Below are 16,073 nucleotides of genomic sequence, written 5' to 3'. Positions count from 1 at the left end.
GCAAAACACAATCGGCTTTGCTCAGCTCAGTTTTTTTGGACTGTAAGGCACTACCCACCTTCAACTTACCATATGCACCTCTTGGAAGCTTAGTCCATGTAAGTTACAGGTAACTGCCAAAATAATGGAAACACTTGCATAAATGAGGGATACAAAGTATATTGAAAGCAGGTGCTTCCACACAGGTGTGGTTCCTGAGTTAGTGACCCTACGCCCTATTAAAAGGCACTTCATGATGGCGTTTCCTTTATTTTGGCAGTTAACTTCACTGGTGTTTCAAAACATGGAATGCCCAGATATGCTAATTGCAAAACAATCAAGATCAACAGTTAATCTACAGAACGGGGTGTTGGGTGTTCATACGGTACAATAATAATACTAATATTATAATTAATTTACAAAACCATCTGATAAAACTGAAGGGGGAAAAAAAGGCATCAGCTCAAGGCTCAGCATGGTTACAGGCTTTATCCCATTGACATCTCTTATTACAGGTTAGTGAATCTAAGCTGGAGCTGTACTAGGGGAGGAAAAGGTGGGGGTGGGGTACAGATTGGTGTGATGTGGGTCATGCTCATTAGGGTACATGACAGAATACATTTTCAAATGTTTTACAACGGAAAATGTAAATGAGGGTGTTTCGGTCCATTTTTTCCCGATTGATACCTAATGGGCATGACTCTGGTTAGGCGCTCTGTCTGTGGGTCTCTGGGGGAGGATCTCCTCACAGCTTAGCCTTAGCCTGGAAGAAGCTCATGATGGCCTGCATGCACTCATCTGAGAGCCAGCGCTCCACCAGGCGCTCCACCTCCTGGTCGTTGACAGTGTGGAGATGTTCCTTCTCTGTCCCACGGATCAGTTGCTTAGACAGGGCTAGGGACTGGGCAGCCAGGGAACAGCCATGGGAAGAAAGTAGAGGTCAAATAGATAGGATTAGAAAAACTTTAGTGTTCATACAAAATGCGGAAAAGTGTCTTTGGTTTCATGCGGATCTGTAGGTAACCCATTCCGCCTGACAGAGCTGGTGTAATGGAGAATTGTTTTAAGATGGTCATACTATGGACGATTTAGCTATTGAATTAAGGACTCCTTTAGGTACAAAAAATATATATATACAAACAAATTATTTGATATAATATTGAATTTAGCCTTTACTACTTTAGCCCAGAGAAATGCATTGAATAACACATTCATAAATGGCAAAAACCATACGAAACAACCTCTTGAAGTGTCTGTCCTATATCTAGGAGATATAAGAACACTCCAGAAATATACTGTGCATTCAAAAGTGTTCAGACCCCTTGACTTTTCCACATTTTGTTACATTAGTCTTAATCTAAAATGGATTAAATTAGAAGTTTCCCCTGGGTCAAACATTTCAGGTAGCCTTCCACGAGCTTCCCACAATAAGTTTGGTGAATTTTGGCCCATTCCTCCTGACAGGGCAAGAGAAAACAAGTCAGGTTTGTAGGTCTTCTTGCTTGCACACGCTGTTTCAGTTCGACCCACAAATATTTTATAGGATTGAGGTCAGGGCTTTGTGATGGCCACTCCAATACCTTGACTTCGTTGTCCTTAAGCCATTTTGCACCAACTTTGGAAGTATGCTTGGGGTCATTGTCCATTTGGAAGACCCATTTGTGATCAAGCTTTAACTTCCTGACTGATGTCTTGAGATGTTGCTTCAATATATCCACATAACATTCCTCCTCATGATGCCATCTATTTTGTGAAGTGCACCAGTCCCTCCTGCAGCAAATCACCCGCACAACATGATGCTGCCACCTCCATGCTCTACGGTTGGGATGGTGTTCTTCGGGCTTGCAAGCTCCACCTTTTTACTCCAAACATAATGATGGTCATTATGGCCAAACAGTTCCATTTTTGTTTCATCAGACCAGAGGACATTTCTCAAAAAAGTACGATCTTTGTCCCCATGTGCAGTTGCAAACCGTAGTCTGGCATTTTTTATGGCTGTTTTGGAGCAGAGGCATCTTCCTTGCTGAGCGGCCTTTCAGGTTATGTCGATATAGGACTATTTTACAGTTTTACTGTGGATATAGATACTTTTGTACCGGTTTCCTTTAGTATCGTCACAAGGTCCACACCAAGGTTTCACACCAAAGTACGTTCATCTCTAGGAGACAGAACACATCTCCTTCCTGAGCAATTTAACGGCTGTGTGGTCCCACAGTGTTTATACTTGCGTACTATTGTTTGTACAGATGAACGTGGTACCCTCAGGTGTTTGGAAATTGCTCCCAAGGATGAACCAGACTTGTGGAGATCTACAATTTGTTTGAGGTCTTGGCTGATTTCTTTGGATTTCGAGCAAAGAGGCACTGAATTTGAAGGTAGGCTTGAAATACATCCACAGGTATAGGTAATATTTTTTAATTTGTTCATTTTCGCATGCAATGAAGGCATCAAACCTGCGAATTTATGAATGATTTGTATACATTTACATTGTGTATTGGTTATACCTCGCCCAGTAGTAACAATAATAAGGGAATGATACCCCCTAAACAGCACAAAGCAGAATCAAAGGCTTACTATGAGATTAAATCTATTTTGGCATGCATGACAAACAATTTTAGGCTCAGCTCTTCTACTGATCTGAAGCAAAACAATCTTCAAGCATTATACAATGGCCCAGTTGTCTGTAACTCATTGCCAATTGTGCAAATATTGTAGCCTTGCCATCATTGCCATGCAGACTTAATGACGCATTCCTGGAACATTTTCTCTGCTTATGTTAGCGATTATGTAATATTGTGGTCTAGATATACTGCCATATCATATATTGGTGACAGTTTTGAATATTCAACTGCGCTGTCCATCAGATCAGCTTGGGACTTGTTGAAAAATGTGTCAATGAACTTCAATTTGCACGATTTGGCACCCTCCGGTCCACGGAAGCGCAACTACGGCCAATAATAACATCATTCAAAATTCCAGGAACATTCAAAAGGAAGTTCTGTAAAATACAACCAGATTTCATCAATTTTGATACGTTCCAGGAATATATTCCACAAAATGCACAAACATTTCAAATGTCTGACTTTCAATATTTACTGGGGCTTTGACTCACATTTCTGGGCAGCTTGGCATAGGCCTTGAGTCTGGTGGCCACCTCGGTCTGGAAGCTGCTGTCAGGGAAGACCTCGGTCACCAGGCCCTGGGCACAAGCTTGGACGGCACTCAGCTTCTTGTTGAACAGCAGCATCTCACTGGCCTAGTCACAGAGCACGGCAATGTCTGTTAGTGTAATTTCATTCAATTCCAATTGCAAATGAAATACATTCAACTAAAATACAGAAGTATAAAAAAAATAATAGTTGATCCATATCTGAAACTTTGCCTTTTTTGCATCAATCATGCATTGATGTTAGAAAAAGGGAAACTGAGAAGAACTGTCTGAGAATACCCCTCTATGAATTGCAACATTTGCAGTAAAAGAACAAGGTTGTGCATCCATACCTTTGCATTGCCCATTATTTTAGGGAAGGTGTAGGAGGAGCAGCCTTCTGGGCTCTGTCCCAGCTGGCTGAAGGGGGTGTGGAATGTAGCCTGTTTGGAGGGGGAAGAAGCATACGTTAGGCAGGAATACCCCCAACCCTCTTACTGCAGAGTATAGTGAAGCATTGGAGTGGAGAATGGCAATGTGGACGTAGTGGTATGGGTAGTGCACTAGTGGTCACAACAATCGTGACCAAGCTTGGCCGATATATTAGTGCTGGTGGGCAGGAACAAAAGCTTGGGGACCCAGTATCTCTCCAGGAGTGTAGTTGGAAACCAGGTTTGGGTTCAATTCCAGGTAAATCAGGAAGTACACTGAAATTCCAATTATCTTCAATGCTTTTCAATGAGGAACATTTGGAATTGGGTTTACTTTCTGAATTGACTGGAATTGAAATTGACCCCAACCCTGATATAAACCAATGCTAATATCGTATTATCATCAACTAACAGACATGTATAGAGATCGACCGATCGGCATGGCCGAATAGTTAGGGCCGATTTAAAGTTCTCATAACAATTGGTAATCTGCCCTTTTGGACGCAGATTATGGCCTATTACGTTGCAATTCACGAGGAGACAGGCTGACCACCTGTTACGCGAGTGCAGCATCAAAAGGACCTTGTGGCTGCAAGGAAGTCGCTAGCTAGCATTAAACTTATCTTATAAAAAAAATAAAAATTCACATAATCACTAGTTAACTACACATGGTTGATGATATTACTAGGTTAACTAGCTTGTTCCGTGTTGCATATAATCAATGCGGTGCCTGTTAATTTATCGTCGAATCACAGCCTACTTCAACTTCGCCAAACGGGTGATGATTTAACAAATGCGCATTTGCGAAAAAAGCACAATCGTTGCAATAATGTACCTAACAATGAACATCAATGCCTTTCTTAAAATCAATACACAAGTATATGTTTTTAAACCTGCATATGTCGTTAAGAAATTCATGTTAGCAGGCTATAATAACTAGGGAAATTGTGTCACTTCTCTTGCGTTCAGTGCAAGCAGAGTCAGGGTATATTCAGCTGTTTGGGCCACCTGGCTCGTTGCAAACTGTTGAAAGGCCATTTATTTCTAACAAAGACTGTAATTAAGTCGCCAGAATTATACATAATTGACATAACATTGAAGGTTGTGCAATGTAACAGTAATATTTAAACTTAGGGTTGCCACCCGTTCGATAAAATACGGAACGGTTCCGTATTTCACTGAAAGAATAAACGTTTTGTTTTTTTCGAAATTATAGTTTCCGGATTTGACCACATTAATGACCAAAGGCTCGTATTTCTGTGTGTTTATTCTATTATAATTCAATATATGATTTGATATTTGATAGAGCAGTCTGACTGAGCGATGGTAGGCAGCAGCAGGCTCGCTTGTTTATGACTTCAAGCCTATCAACTCCCGAGATTAGGCTGCCAATACTATAGTGCCTATAAGAACATCCAATAGTCAAAGGTATATGAAATACAAATGGTAGAGAGAAATAGTCCTATAGTAACTACAACCTAAAAAACTTCTTAACTGGGAATATTGAAGACTCATGTTAAAAGGAACCACCAGCATTCATTTGTTCTCATGTTTTGAGCAAGGAACTTAAATGTTTGTTTTTTTACATGGCACATATTGCACTTTTACTTCTCCAACACTGTTTTTGCATTACATAAACCAAATTGAATATGTTTCATTATTTATTTGAGACTACATTCTTTTATGTATTAAGTTAAAATAAGTGTTCATTGTTCATTCAGTATTGTTTATTACAAATACACATAAAAATCGGCATCGGCTTTTTTGGTACTCCAACAATCAGTATCGGCGTTGAAAAATCCTAATCGGTCAACCTCTCATAGAGATACAATATAAATGTGTTCTTAGCCAGCAGTGAGTGGACATGACAAACCACCTTACCCTCTCTGTGGCATAGACAATCTCAAACAGCCCCAGTAGAGTGACAGACACGCCCACAGCCGGACCATTGACCACTGCAACCAGGGGCTTAGGGAAGTCGATGAACGCTTTGACAAACTCCCTACACACACACACACACACACACACACACACACACACACACACACACACACACACACACACACACAGATTTGTCAACAGATGATATCAACAGCATTAGGAAAAATGTTCCTTCAAGGTAAACTTTTGCCTGCTCCTCTTGGGTAAAGTCGTTACCTTAGCAACTCGCCTGCATTCTTTGCCATCTGCTCGATTCCACCCTCTGGGATTTTGGTGAAGTTTGTCAGGTCATTGCCACTGCAGTAGAAGTCTCCACTACCTTGAGGGGGTCAATTAGGGAGAGCCACTTAGAGCAATTGAGAAGACTGGAGCAGTGCAAGTTACTGTATCACGGCAAAGCCTTGGAGGTCGAAAGAAAGAAAAGCTGGAACACAGTAAATCTTGCTCCCCACACTTTCCCTGCACCATAATATACTGTGTGCTGGCTTTTCTTTATTCCTAGCGTTTCATTTCTGGGCCAGCAAAAGAGTGCATATTCATATCACTGATAGTCTCTCCATAACGCGTTCATCACTTCCATTGGAGAAATTGGTTGGTTTGGCTCTTACCTGTGATTACAGTAATGACAGAGTCATCTTTGCCAGCTTGCTCCAAAGCCTTGATGACCTCGTTGTACATCTGGATATCAAGAGGGAAACCATTTTAAATAACAGAATTGAAGAGCTGGATGATTACTGGATGTTTGTAATTGCTCTTCTCATAGACAGTAAGCAAATCGTTCACTATGAGGCATTTCATTGATGAAACACAAAAATCATACCACAACGTCGGTAACACTTAGCCTTAGGATACTCTATGGTTCCACAATGTTATGTAGTACTTACAACTGTGAAACCCATCTACAAAATATGTCTACCGTTTAGACTGCCGCTGATGTTGGGCGGCGGGAAATAGACTATGACACGAATGCTTAATAAATGTATGCATTTGAAATACCTCCACAGTGATGGCGTTTTTCTTCTGTGGCCTGTTGAGGCAGATAGTGGTGATGTTGTCCTCCGTGGAGACCAGCAGCGTATCAAAGGTAGCAGCGCTCCCAGTGGGCTGTGCGGCTACCGCAGGCCCCTCGGCAGCCAGCAGAGAATCGATCAGGTCCACATACTGCTGTCTGGCATCCTCCTGAGAGGAAGGAAAAAGGAGATGAACAGTGTATTAATTCGTGTCTGTCAATTTCATTGTGTGAAGACAATGGCACATCTCCACATCGTGATGACAACTGAGTTTTTAGTGTTCTTTTATTGGCTTTGGGTGACATTCAGTAAGAATGGCTGATTCTAATGTGGTTTTGTTTTTTAACGACTATAATTTTTGTCTGTTTTTGAAATTGCTCGCAAGTCGTGTGTTTGTCTGTTTTTAATAAACTAGGGAAGAATAGTCTTAAAATGGACAAATGGGTATCTTAATAAAAGATGTATGAGTGGTGTTATGTACACGGAGTTCCACAGGGATGCTGACCCATGTTGACTCCAATGCTTTCCACAGTTGTGTCAAGTTGGCTGGATGTCCTTTGGGTGGTGGACCATTCTTGATACATACAGGAAACTGTTTAGGGTGAAAAACCCAGCAGAGTTGCAGTTCTTGACATAAACCGATGCGCCTGGCACCTACTACCATACCCGGTTCAAAGACAAATCTTTTCTCTTGCCTAGTCTGAAAAGGCACACATTCATAATCCATCTCAATTGTCTCTAAAAATCCTTCTTTAACCGGTCTCCTCCCTTTCATCCACACTGATTGAAGTGGATTTAATAAGTGACATCAATAAGGGATCATAGATTTCACCTGGATTCACCTGGTCAGTCTATGTAATAAAAATAATGTTTTGTATACTCCGTGTAGATGCAATGTTGGAATGTAGATTACCTGAGATACAGAACCCAGAGACTTCCAGGCATCCCATTTGGCCTTGCCGACAAAGTCGAGCATCCCTGGCTTTGGGGTGTTACAGGGTCCCTGAGTAGCCTAGTAAGACACCAAAAGAGAGAAGAGGAGATACTGAAATGAGATACAGCCGGTGTCTCTAGTACACTTTAAGGCCTTACTGTACTTGTCCTGTCTCCTTCACGAACTCTGACAGGTGAACAATCTAGGTCATTCTCACTAGATATCAGATGGAAGAAAACAGGGGGTGATACCTTGGATAGCTTTCTAATCATTAAAACATACACAGCAAATTATCCAGTGTTAAATCAAAATTGAAAGTGTGGGGCCATATACACACTATAATCAGTGTTAAATTAACACACTGCTTAGTGTCAGACCTTATTCAATTATTTCCCAGAGTGCCTTGCCATTCAAATAAATTCTAGTTACCACCAATGACTATTTGTTAGTGAGTGACAGAAGGATGGTTATTGCGTTCACAAATGTTTCGGTCCTGTGGACTTCAAGTCAAATCAAATGTTATTTGTCACATGCGCCGAATACAACAGGTGGTAGCTTATTTACAAGCCCTTAACCAACAATGCAGTTAAGAAAAAATATGGGTTAAGAAAATATTGACTACATTTTAACAATAACGAGGCTATGTACAGTATACAGGGGGTACCGGTACCGAGTCAATGTGCGTGGGTCCAGGTTAGTCAAGCTAATTGAAGTAATATGTACAGTATCAGTCAATAGTTTAGACACCTACTCATTCCAGGGTTTTTCTTTATTTTTACTATTTTCTACATTGTAGAATAATACTGAAGACATCAAATCTATTAAATAACACATGGAATCATGCATTAACCAACAACAACAAAAAAGTTCAAAATATATTTTATATTCTTCAAAATAGCCACCCTTTGCCTTAAATGACAGCTTTGTACACTCTTGGCATTCTCTCAACAAGCTCCTTGAGGTGGAATCACCTGGAAGTCACCTGGAATGCATTTGAATGAACAGGTGTGCCTTGTTAAGTTAATTTGTGGAATTTATTTCCTTCTTAATGAGTTTGAACCAATCACTTGTGACAAGGTAGGGGCGGTAAAAGACCAATTCCATATTATGGAAAGAACAGCTCAAATATGCAAAGAGAAACAGCAGTCCATCATGACTTTAACCTCTACGGGATCAGTGCCGTGCCCCCCACACGGGACTGTTGACCTAACGTGCGCTAATGTGGTTAGCATGACGTAAGTAACAACAACATTTCCCAGGAGATAGGCATGTCTTATATGAGCAGAAAACATAAATTCTTGTTAATCTAACTGCACTGTCCATTTTACATTAGCTATTAAAGTGACTCAAATACAATGGAATTGTTTGAGGAGAGTGTACAACAAAACTTCATGCAACTGGTTTGATACATTCACCTCTGAAGGTAAATAATGTACTTCCATTCAGTAAGCTTGCTCTGATTTCTCATCCTGAGGGTCTCAGATAAAATGTAGCATAGATTTGTTTGATAAAATCAATTTTTATATTCAAAATGTAGGAACTGGATTATACCGTTTGAACCCCTGCTGATGCGTGTCGCCACCTGGGTGTCAGAAGGCTGGAAGGAGATAAGTAGTTGAGTGTCATCCGCATAGCAATGATAGGAGAGACCATGTGAGGATATGAAAGAGCTGAGAATTTTGGTGTATAGAAAGAAGAGAGGGCCTAAAACTGAGCCCTGGGGGACATCAGTAGTGAGAGTACGTGGTGAAGACACAGATCCTCTCCACAAAGATAAGATTCTATTGCATTGACAGGCATGGACTCACGCCAGTCGTCGACACAGACCGGTGCGCCATAAGCAATCAGAGCTGCAGTAGGCCTATATGCAAATAGACATTGCCATATATGGATCTGTGCCATTCACTTTGAACTGGACTGTGTTTACAGCATGAGTGGTCACAAGTAGATGCGCTTGTTTTCAGATCAAAGCAAGAGCTACATGTAGCCAGCCACCTGTGCACATTTGTTAATATGCTTTGCTAGTTAGTGAGTAATTATCCCAGTTATAGCTAACTTCTAGTTAACAATGGGGGAGTGGTTGCTTCATATAAGAGCACAAAATGTGTGCATTTCTAGCCATCTGAAGAGCTAGTCAGTTAAAGAGCTTTTTTACATTTCTTAAAAGGGCCCGTGTTGTATTTTAAGACGGTCTTGAATAAGTTAAGTAGCCTATAGGCAGAGGGTAGCATTATTTGTCTGATTCTCTGTAATAAGGGTATTGGAATAATAATGCATATTATTTTGTTACGTGGTTTCTTGCATCAAACGACAACATTTTCAGTCACCTTGTCTGAAGGACATGTGGATAAACAGGTTAATGTCACTCCCTGCATGTTATTTTCTCATGGAATGTAGGCCTACATTGAACACCACACATTTGCTGCTGCTGAATGATAGAATAGCTTTTTCCATGTTAAAATATTATGGGATGCATTTTATCCACTGTTTGATGGTATAGCCACAGTAGCCAACTTGACCATTTAAAACTGTAACTTATAGCAGGTACAGCCTCAGTGTTCACAGTAAAAGCGCACTAGAAGTTGCACCGAATGTTCACAACTAAAGTTTGTGCTCAGCAGACCTGAAATTTGCTCATTACTGAAAAAGATTAGAGGGAACATTGCTCGATGTTCAGAAACATGACAGCCAAGTAGCTAAGACTAAAGCACAATGACCACTAACCTGTTTGAAGAGAGCATAGATTTTCAGCTTCGCCTCATTGCCAGGGTCTTCCTTCAGTGTGCCCATCTGACTCTTGGCATGATTGAATTGCTCCACCGTCGCCCCCATCATAGAACTAGTCATGTGCAGCTTCAGAGTGGGAATGTGTGTGACTTGGACTGCCCTGAAGAGATGATTTCAGGTCAAATTAGTGACATAAGTGGTACGGTTTCAAAAACAATTACTGACTGCCACAAAGACTAAATAATATTATAAGCCAAATTTTTTCAATTAAATAGCCAAGCACAAATTAACTGAACTTGGCTGAGGGCATTAAACTAGATCCAAACACCTACAGTGGCCTTTCTAAATAATTAGTAGTATTATATATGAGCAGGATCAGGAACAGGACGAAAGATAATGTACTGGGAGATACAGTACAGTTTGTGATACAATGTAGTGACAGCATTGGATGGGTCATCAAGAATGAGTTGTGACCTTTCCTCTGGTTTTTACTCATGGTAGCGAGTTAGACCTTAGAGTGGGTCTTTGGATAGACACGGAACCTAGCTCCGTCTGGATGTGGGGCCAAGGGCATAGCTAGCTGTTGAACGGCTAACTGAGTAACTAGCCTTTCAACAACCAGCTATGCCCTTTGCCCCACATCCTAGCAACAGGTCATCGTGTAAGTGTTTTTCGTGGTAGCTGATACGTTGGAATGTTAGGTCATGAACATTCTGTTTTTATATTGTCATTTGCTGCTGTAACTGAAGTCGACTGTGGTATTTTGGACGTAAAAACGGCAGAATTGCAGAATAACTGCAGTTATTCTGCACTCTGACTGCAATATTTTTTTTCGTCAGGGATACGGAAGCACCCCAGAACAGCTGAGCGATAGCTAACTTGAGCTAACCTAGCAAGCTAAACTTAATTCCAAGCAAGACAGACAGCCCTAGCTCGTTCAGAACATGACACCCTTTAAATACAGGCAGAGTTTTAACAGACTCTCGTGCCAACCAGCCAAAACTGCATGGTGAAGATAATAATAACAATAATAACTATTCGCAATGACGATTAGGCTACTGTTATAACGGTAGCTAAACTAACTAGCTCCAGTCATACAGGACAGCTAAACTAAAAATCTACTTAAATTAGCCGGGCTAATTTACTGTTACTAGGTCTATGGTTTGACCTCAAATCCGTGCAACATAGGCTACATTGCAAGTGAGGGGATTCTTTATAGCTAATCTTACCTGACAAATCGCCACGGAGAAATTTTGCGTAAAGCCACAGCCATGACAGTTAGGTAATTTCAGTCCAAAATACAATAACTTGGATGTTCAAGACACTCCAGCGAAATGAATTAGCTGTTTACAATATTGAACCCTCCCCCTGACCTTCGTTGTCCTTCACCATTGGCTAAGGCATTTGCACCACCCTTTCCATGAAGGGTGCGTTCCAGGCTGTTGTGTGTTGCTCAGGTGATGACCGTAGGGACTGGGGAGCCTTGCGCAAATCGTTCCCCACGGAGTTATTTATATACAGTACCAGTCAAACGTTTGGACACAACTACTCATTCAAGGGTTTTATTTTATTTGTACTATTTTATACATTTTAGAATAATAGTGATGACATCAAAACAATGAAATAACACATATGGAATCAGGTAGTACCCAAAAAAACATTAAACAAATTCTTCAAAGTAGCCACCCTTCGCCTTGATGACAGCTTTGCACACTCTTGGCATTCTCTCAACCAGCTTTACCTGGAATGCTTTCCCAACAGTCTTAAAGGAGTTCCCACATATGCTGAGATCTTGTTGGCTGCTTGTCCTTCACTCTGCGGTCCAACTCACCCAAGCCATCTCAATTGGGTTGAGGTTGGGTGATTGTGGAGGCCAGGTCACCTGATGCAAACATGCTGAGTTCCTTGAATTCTAAATAAATCCCTGACAGTGTTAACAGCAATGCAACCCCACATCATCACACATCCTACTCCATGCTTCATGTTGGGAACCACACATGCAGACTTATCAGACCAAAGGACAAATTTCCACCAGTCTAATGACCATTGCTCATATTTCTTGGCCCAACCAAGTCTCTTCTTATTATTGGTGTCCTTTAGCAGTGGTTTCTTTGCAGCAGTTCGACCATGAAGGCTTGATTCACGCAGTCTACCCTGAACAGTTGATGTTGAAATTGGTCTGTTACTTGAACTCTGTGAAGCATTTATTTGGGCAGCAATTTCTATAAGGCTAATATAGCCTTTTGCCTATGGCCCACCAGACTTCGCATTGGCTCCCCCTCCGGTCCAGCTCAGGCGTTAGGCATCGCCGGCCTTCTGGCTGCTGCCGAACCTACTGCTGGCAAACGTCCTTGACTCATCAACCCTGGACGTGTCTCGTCATCATTACACACACCTGATTCCAATCCCCATTCTATCACTGTGTATATACTCCCTCTGCCATTTGTCTTTGTCTGTAATTGTAAATGTTACTTGTTTTCCTGAGAGGAATATTACCTACTATTGACTGAGTACTTTATATTTGTCACTTTGGGTTCGCCCTGTGCCCTTTTGTTTATGAAGATATAAACTCAGCAATAATAGAAACGTCCTCTCACTGACAACTGCGTACATTTTCAGAAAACTTAACATGAACATAAAAGATTCAACAACTGAGACATGAACTGGACAAGGTCCACAAACATGTGACTAACAGAAATGGAAAAATGTGTCCCTGAACAAAGGGGGTGGTCAAAATCCAAATTAACAGTCAGTATCTAGTGTGGCCACCAGCTGCATTAAGTACTGCAGTGCATCTCCTCCTCATGGACTGCACCAGATTTGCCAGTTCTTGCTGTCAAATGTTACCCCACTCTTCCACCAAGGTCCCTGCAAGTTCCCAGACCTTTCTGGGGGGAATGGGCCAAGCCCTCACCCTCCGATCCAACAGGTCCCAGACGTGCTCAATGGGATTGCGATCCAGGCTCTTGTCTAGCAGGAAATCACGCACAGAATGAGCAGTATGGCTGGTGGCATTGTCATGTCAGGATGAGCCTACAGGAAGGGTACCACATGAGGGAGGAGGATGTCTTCCCTGTAACGCACAGCATTGAGATTGCCTGCATTGACAACAAGCTCAGTCCGATGATGCTGTGACACACCGCCCCAGACCATGACGAACCCTCCACCTCCAAATCAATCCTGCTCCAGAGTACAGGCCTCGGTGTAACACTCATTCCTTCAACGATAAACACGAATCCGACCATCACCCCTGGTGAAACAAAACAGTGACTCGTCAGTGAAGAGCACTTTTTGCCAATGCTGTCTGGTCCAGCGACGATTTGTGCTCATAGGCGACGTTGTTGCTGGTGATGTCTGGTGAGGACCTGCCTTACAACAGGCCTACAAGTCCTCAGTCCAGACTCTCTCTGCCTATTGAGGACAGTCAGAGCACTGATGGAGGGATTGTGGGTTCCTGGTGTAACTTGGGCAGTTGTTGTTGCCATCCTGTACCTGTCCCGCAGGTGTGATGTTCGGATGTACCGATTCTGTGCATGTGTTGTTACACGTGGTCTGCAACTGCGAGGACGATCAGCTGTCCATCCTGTCTCCCTGTAGCGCTGTCTTAGGCGTCTCACAATACGGACATTGCAATTCATTGCCCTGGCCACATCTGCAGTCCTCATGCCTCATTGCAGCATACCTAAGGCACATTCACGCAGATGAGCAGGGACCCTGGGCATCTTTCTTTTGGTGTTTTTCGAGTCAGTGGAAAGGCCTCTTTAGTGTCCTAAGTTTTCATAACTGTGAACTTAATTGCCTACCGTCTGTAAGCTGTTAGTGTCTTAACGACCGTTCCATGTTTATTAATTGCTATGGTTCATTGAATAAGTGTTTACACCCTTTACAATGAAGATCTGTGAAGTTATTTGGATTTTTAGGAATTATATTTCAAAGATAGGGTCCTGAAAAAGGGACAATTCTTTTTTTGCTGGGTTTATTTTGAGCCAACAGCATTTGGGTTTCATCTCACTTTGTTCTATGGTGCTTAAATAAGTTCAGTAGTTCTAAGGATCAAAGGTCCACCACCACGACTCGTGCCTGGAGTGCCTCGGGACTGCCATGGATGAGGTGCCTTACACCAACTGCAGGCTACACCACCACCTTCCCAGTTCCCCACAGTCGTTCCAGCCACCCCATCACCATCACCTGGTCCAATCAGCAACATCCACCTGCCCCTCCCGGAGCAGTTTGACAAACCCTAGCTCATTGTAGGGGTTTCTCCTGCAGTGTGACCTGGTCTGACCACCTGGTCTGTCATGCCAGGGTAGCCTCCGAGACGGGCAAGGTGGCCTTGGTGATCTCGGTGCTGACAGGCCAGGCTCTGGAGTGGGCGCACGCCATCTGGGAGAGGAATGGACCAGAAGTGCAGTCCTATGAGCGCTTCACCCAACTCTTCCGTGACGTCTTCGACCACCCTACAGAGGGCCGAGAGGGAGGTGAGCGTCTCCTGCGTCAATGCCAGGGGTCCAGGACAGCGTCGGAGTACTCTCAGTATTTCGAGAAGGTGGCTGTGTCAAATGGCTGGAACGACCAGGCCCTGTTGACGGTTTTCTGCAGCGGGCTACAGGCTAATGTCCAGACCGAGCTGGCCTGTCGCGATGAAAACCTCATGCTGGACAAGCTATTCACCATGGCCATCAGCCTGGAGAGCTCCTGCCTGCCTGTCATCCCAGGAATTCGGGTCTCTCCCAGGAATCTCCGCGATACTGAGCCCATGGAGGTAGGCACGATGCACCTTCCCCCTGAGGAACTTAAATGCCGCCGTCAACAGGGTCTCTGCTCCTACTGTGGGGAGTCAGACCACCCCACACCTGTCCCAGGAGGAAAACCAAGCGAGGAAGCGAAAGGCAGAGGAGTCCTCCTGCACCTTCCAAGGTAGGCGTGGACGTGCCTTGCTCCTCTCTGTCCACCCAGCCTGTCCTCCTCCCTATCACCTTCCCTGACTATCCTGGCCACCCACTGAGTCCTGCCCTAGTGCACTCAGGTGCTGCAGGTAACTTCCTAGACTGGTCAGTGGCCTTATCATTACGCATTCCTCTAGTCCCTTTACAACCCCCTATCCCAGTCCTTGCCCTAGACAACCGTCCCCCTAGGAACAGGACTGGTGCGCCAGACCACAATTCTCATTTCCCTCAGTTACTCACAACAACCATGAACGCATCAATTTCCTCATCTTAGCCTCTCCTGCACACCCCGTAGTTGTAGGTTTCCCATGGCTACAGTTGCATAGCCCCAGCATATTGTGGACAGAGAGGAGGTTGTTGAGGAGTATGAAGGGAGGCATCTCTCGTTGTCAATCTGTGCCACCTCCATGGAAAGTCCGGAACAGGCCACCCACATACCAATCCTGGAGGAGTACCGGGACCTACAGGCAGCCTTTTCAAAGACTCGTGCCATGTGCCTGCCCCCACATCACCCATGGGACTGCACCATCAACCTACTGTCTGGTTCTACCCTCCCGCGGGGGCACATCTACCCTCTCTTGCATGCAGAGACCGAAGCCATGGAGACCTACATCCAGGAGGCGCTGGCCCAAGGATTCATCCGTCCGTCCACCTCTCTGGCCACCTCCAGCTTATTTTTTTGTGAAGGAGGGAGGTCTTCGCCCCTGTATCGATTACCAGACTCGAAATAAGGCTACTGTTAAATTCAGTTATCCCCTGCCTCTCATACCCACTGTGATCAAACAAATGCACGGTGCTAAGTACTTTACTAAATTGGATTTACGCAGTCTCTACAACCTGGTGCGCATCAGAGAGGGGGCTGAATGGAATATCGCCTTCAACACCGGGCACTACGAATACAGGGTAATGCCCTACGGCCTGACAAATGCACCCTCTGTTTTTCAATCATTCATTAAT

At 43.4% G+C, this 16,073-nt stretch overlaps 1 protein-coding gene across 1 annotated transcript; it reads right to left on the bottom strand.

Moving 5' to 3' along the window:
• Positions 1 to 501: 501 nt before the first annotated feature.
• eci2 (enoyl-CoA delta isomerase 2) lies at positions 502 to 11,567 on the bottom strand. Its single transcript, XM_035760827.2, has 10 exons — positions 11,400 to 11,567; positions 10,168 to 10,330; positions 7,423 to 7,521; positions 6,496 to 6,678; positions 6,108 to 6,177; positions 5,716 to 5,818; positions 5,440 to 5,560; positions 3,481 to 3,570; positions 3,092 to 3,235; positions 502 to 880 (listed from the first exon to the last, which is right to left on the bottom strand). The coding sequence occupies exons 1-10, from the start codon at positions 11,441 to 11,443 to the stop codon at positions 725 to 727; spliced, it is 1,173 nt and encodes a 390-aa protein (XP_035616720.1). The 5' UTR covers positions 11,444 to 11,567; the 3' UTR covers positions 502 to 724.
• Positions 11,568 to 16,073: the final 4,506 nt, after the last annotated feature.

Source organism: Oncorhynchus keta, chromosome 4 (assembly GCF_023373465.1).
Source record: "Oncorhynchus keta strain PuntledgeMale-10-30-2019 chromosome 4, Oket_V2, whole genome shotgun sequence".
Classification (NCBI taxonomy): Eukaryota; Metazoa; Chordata; class Actinopteri; order Salmoniformes; family Salmonidae; genus Oncorhynchus; species Oncorhynchus keta.
This window is presented reverse-complemented; position numbering and strand designations above follow the sequence as displayed.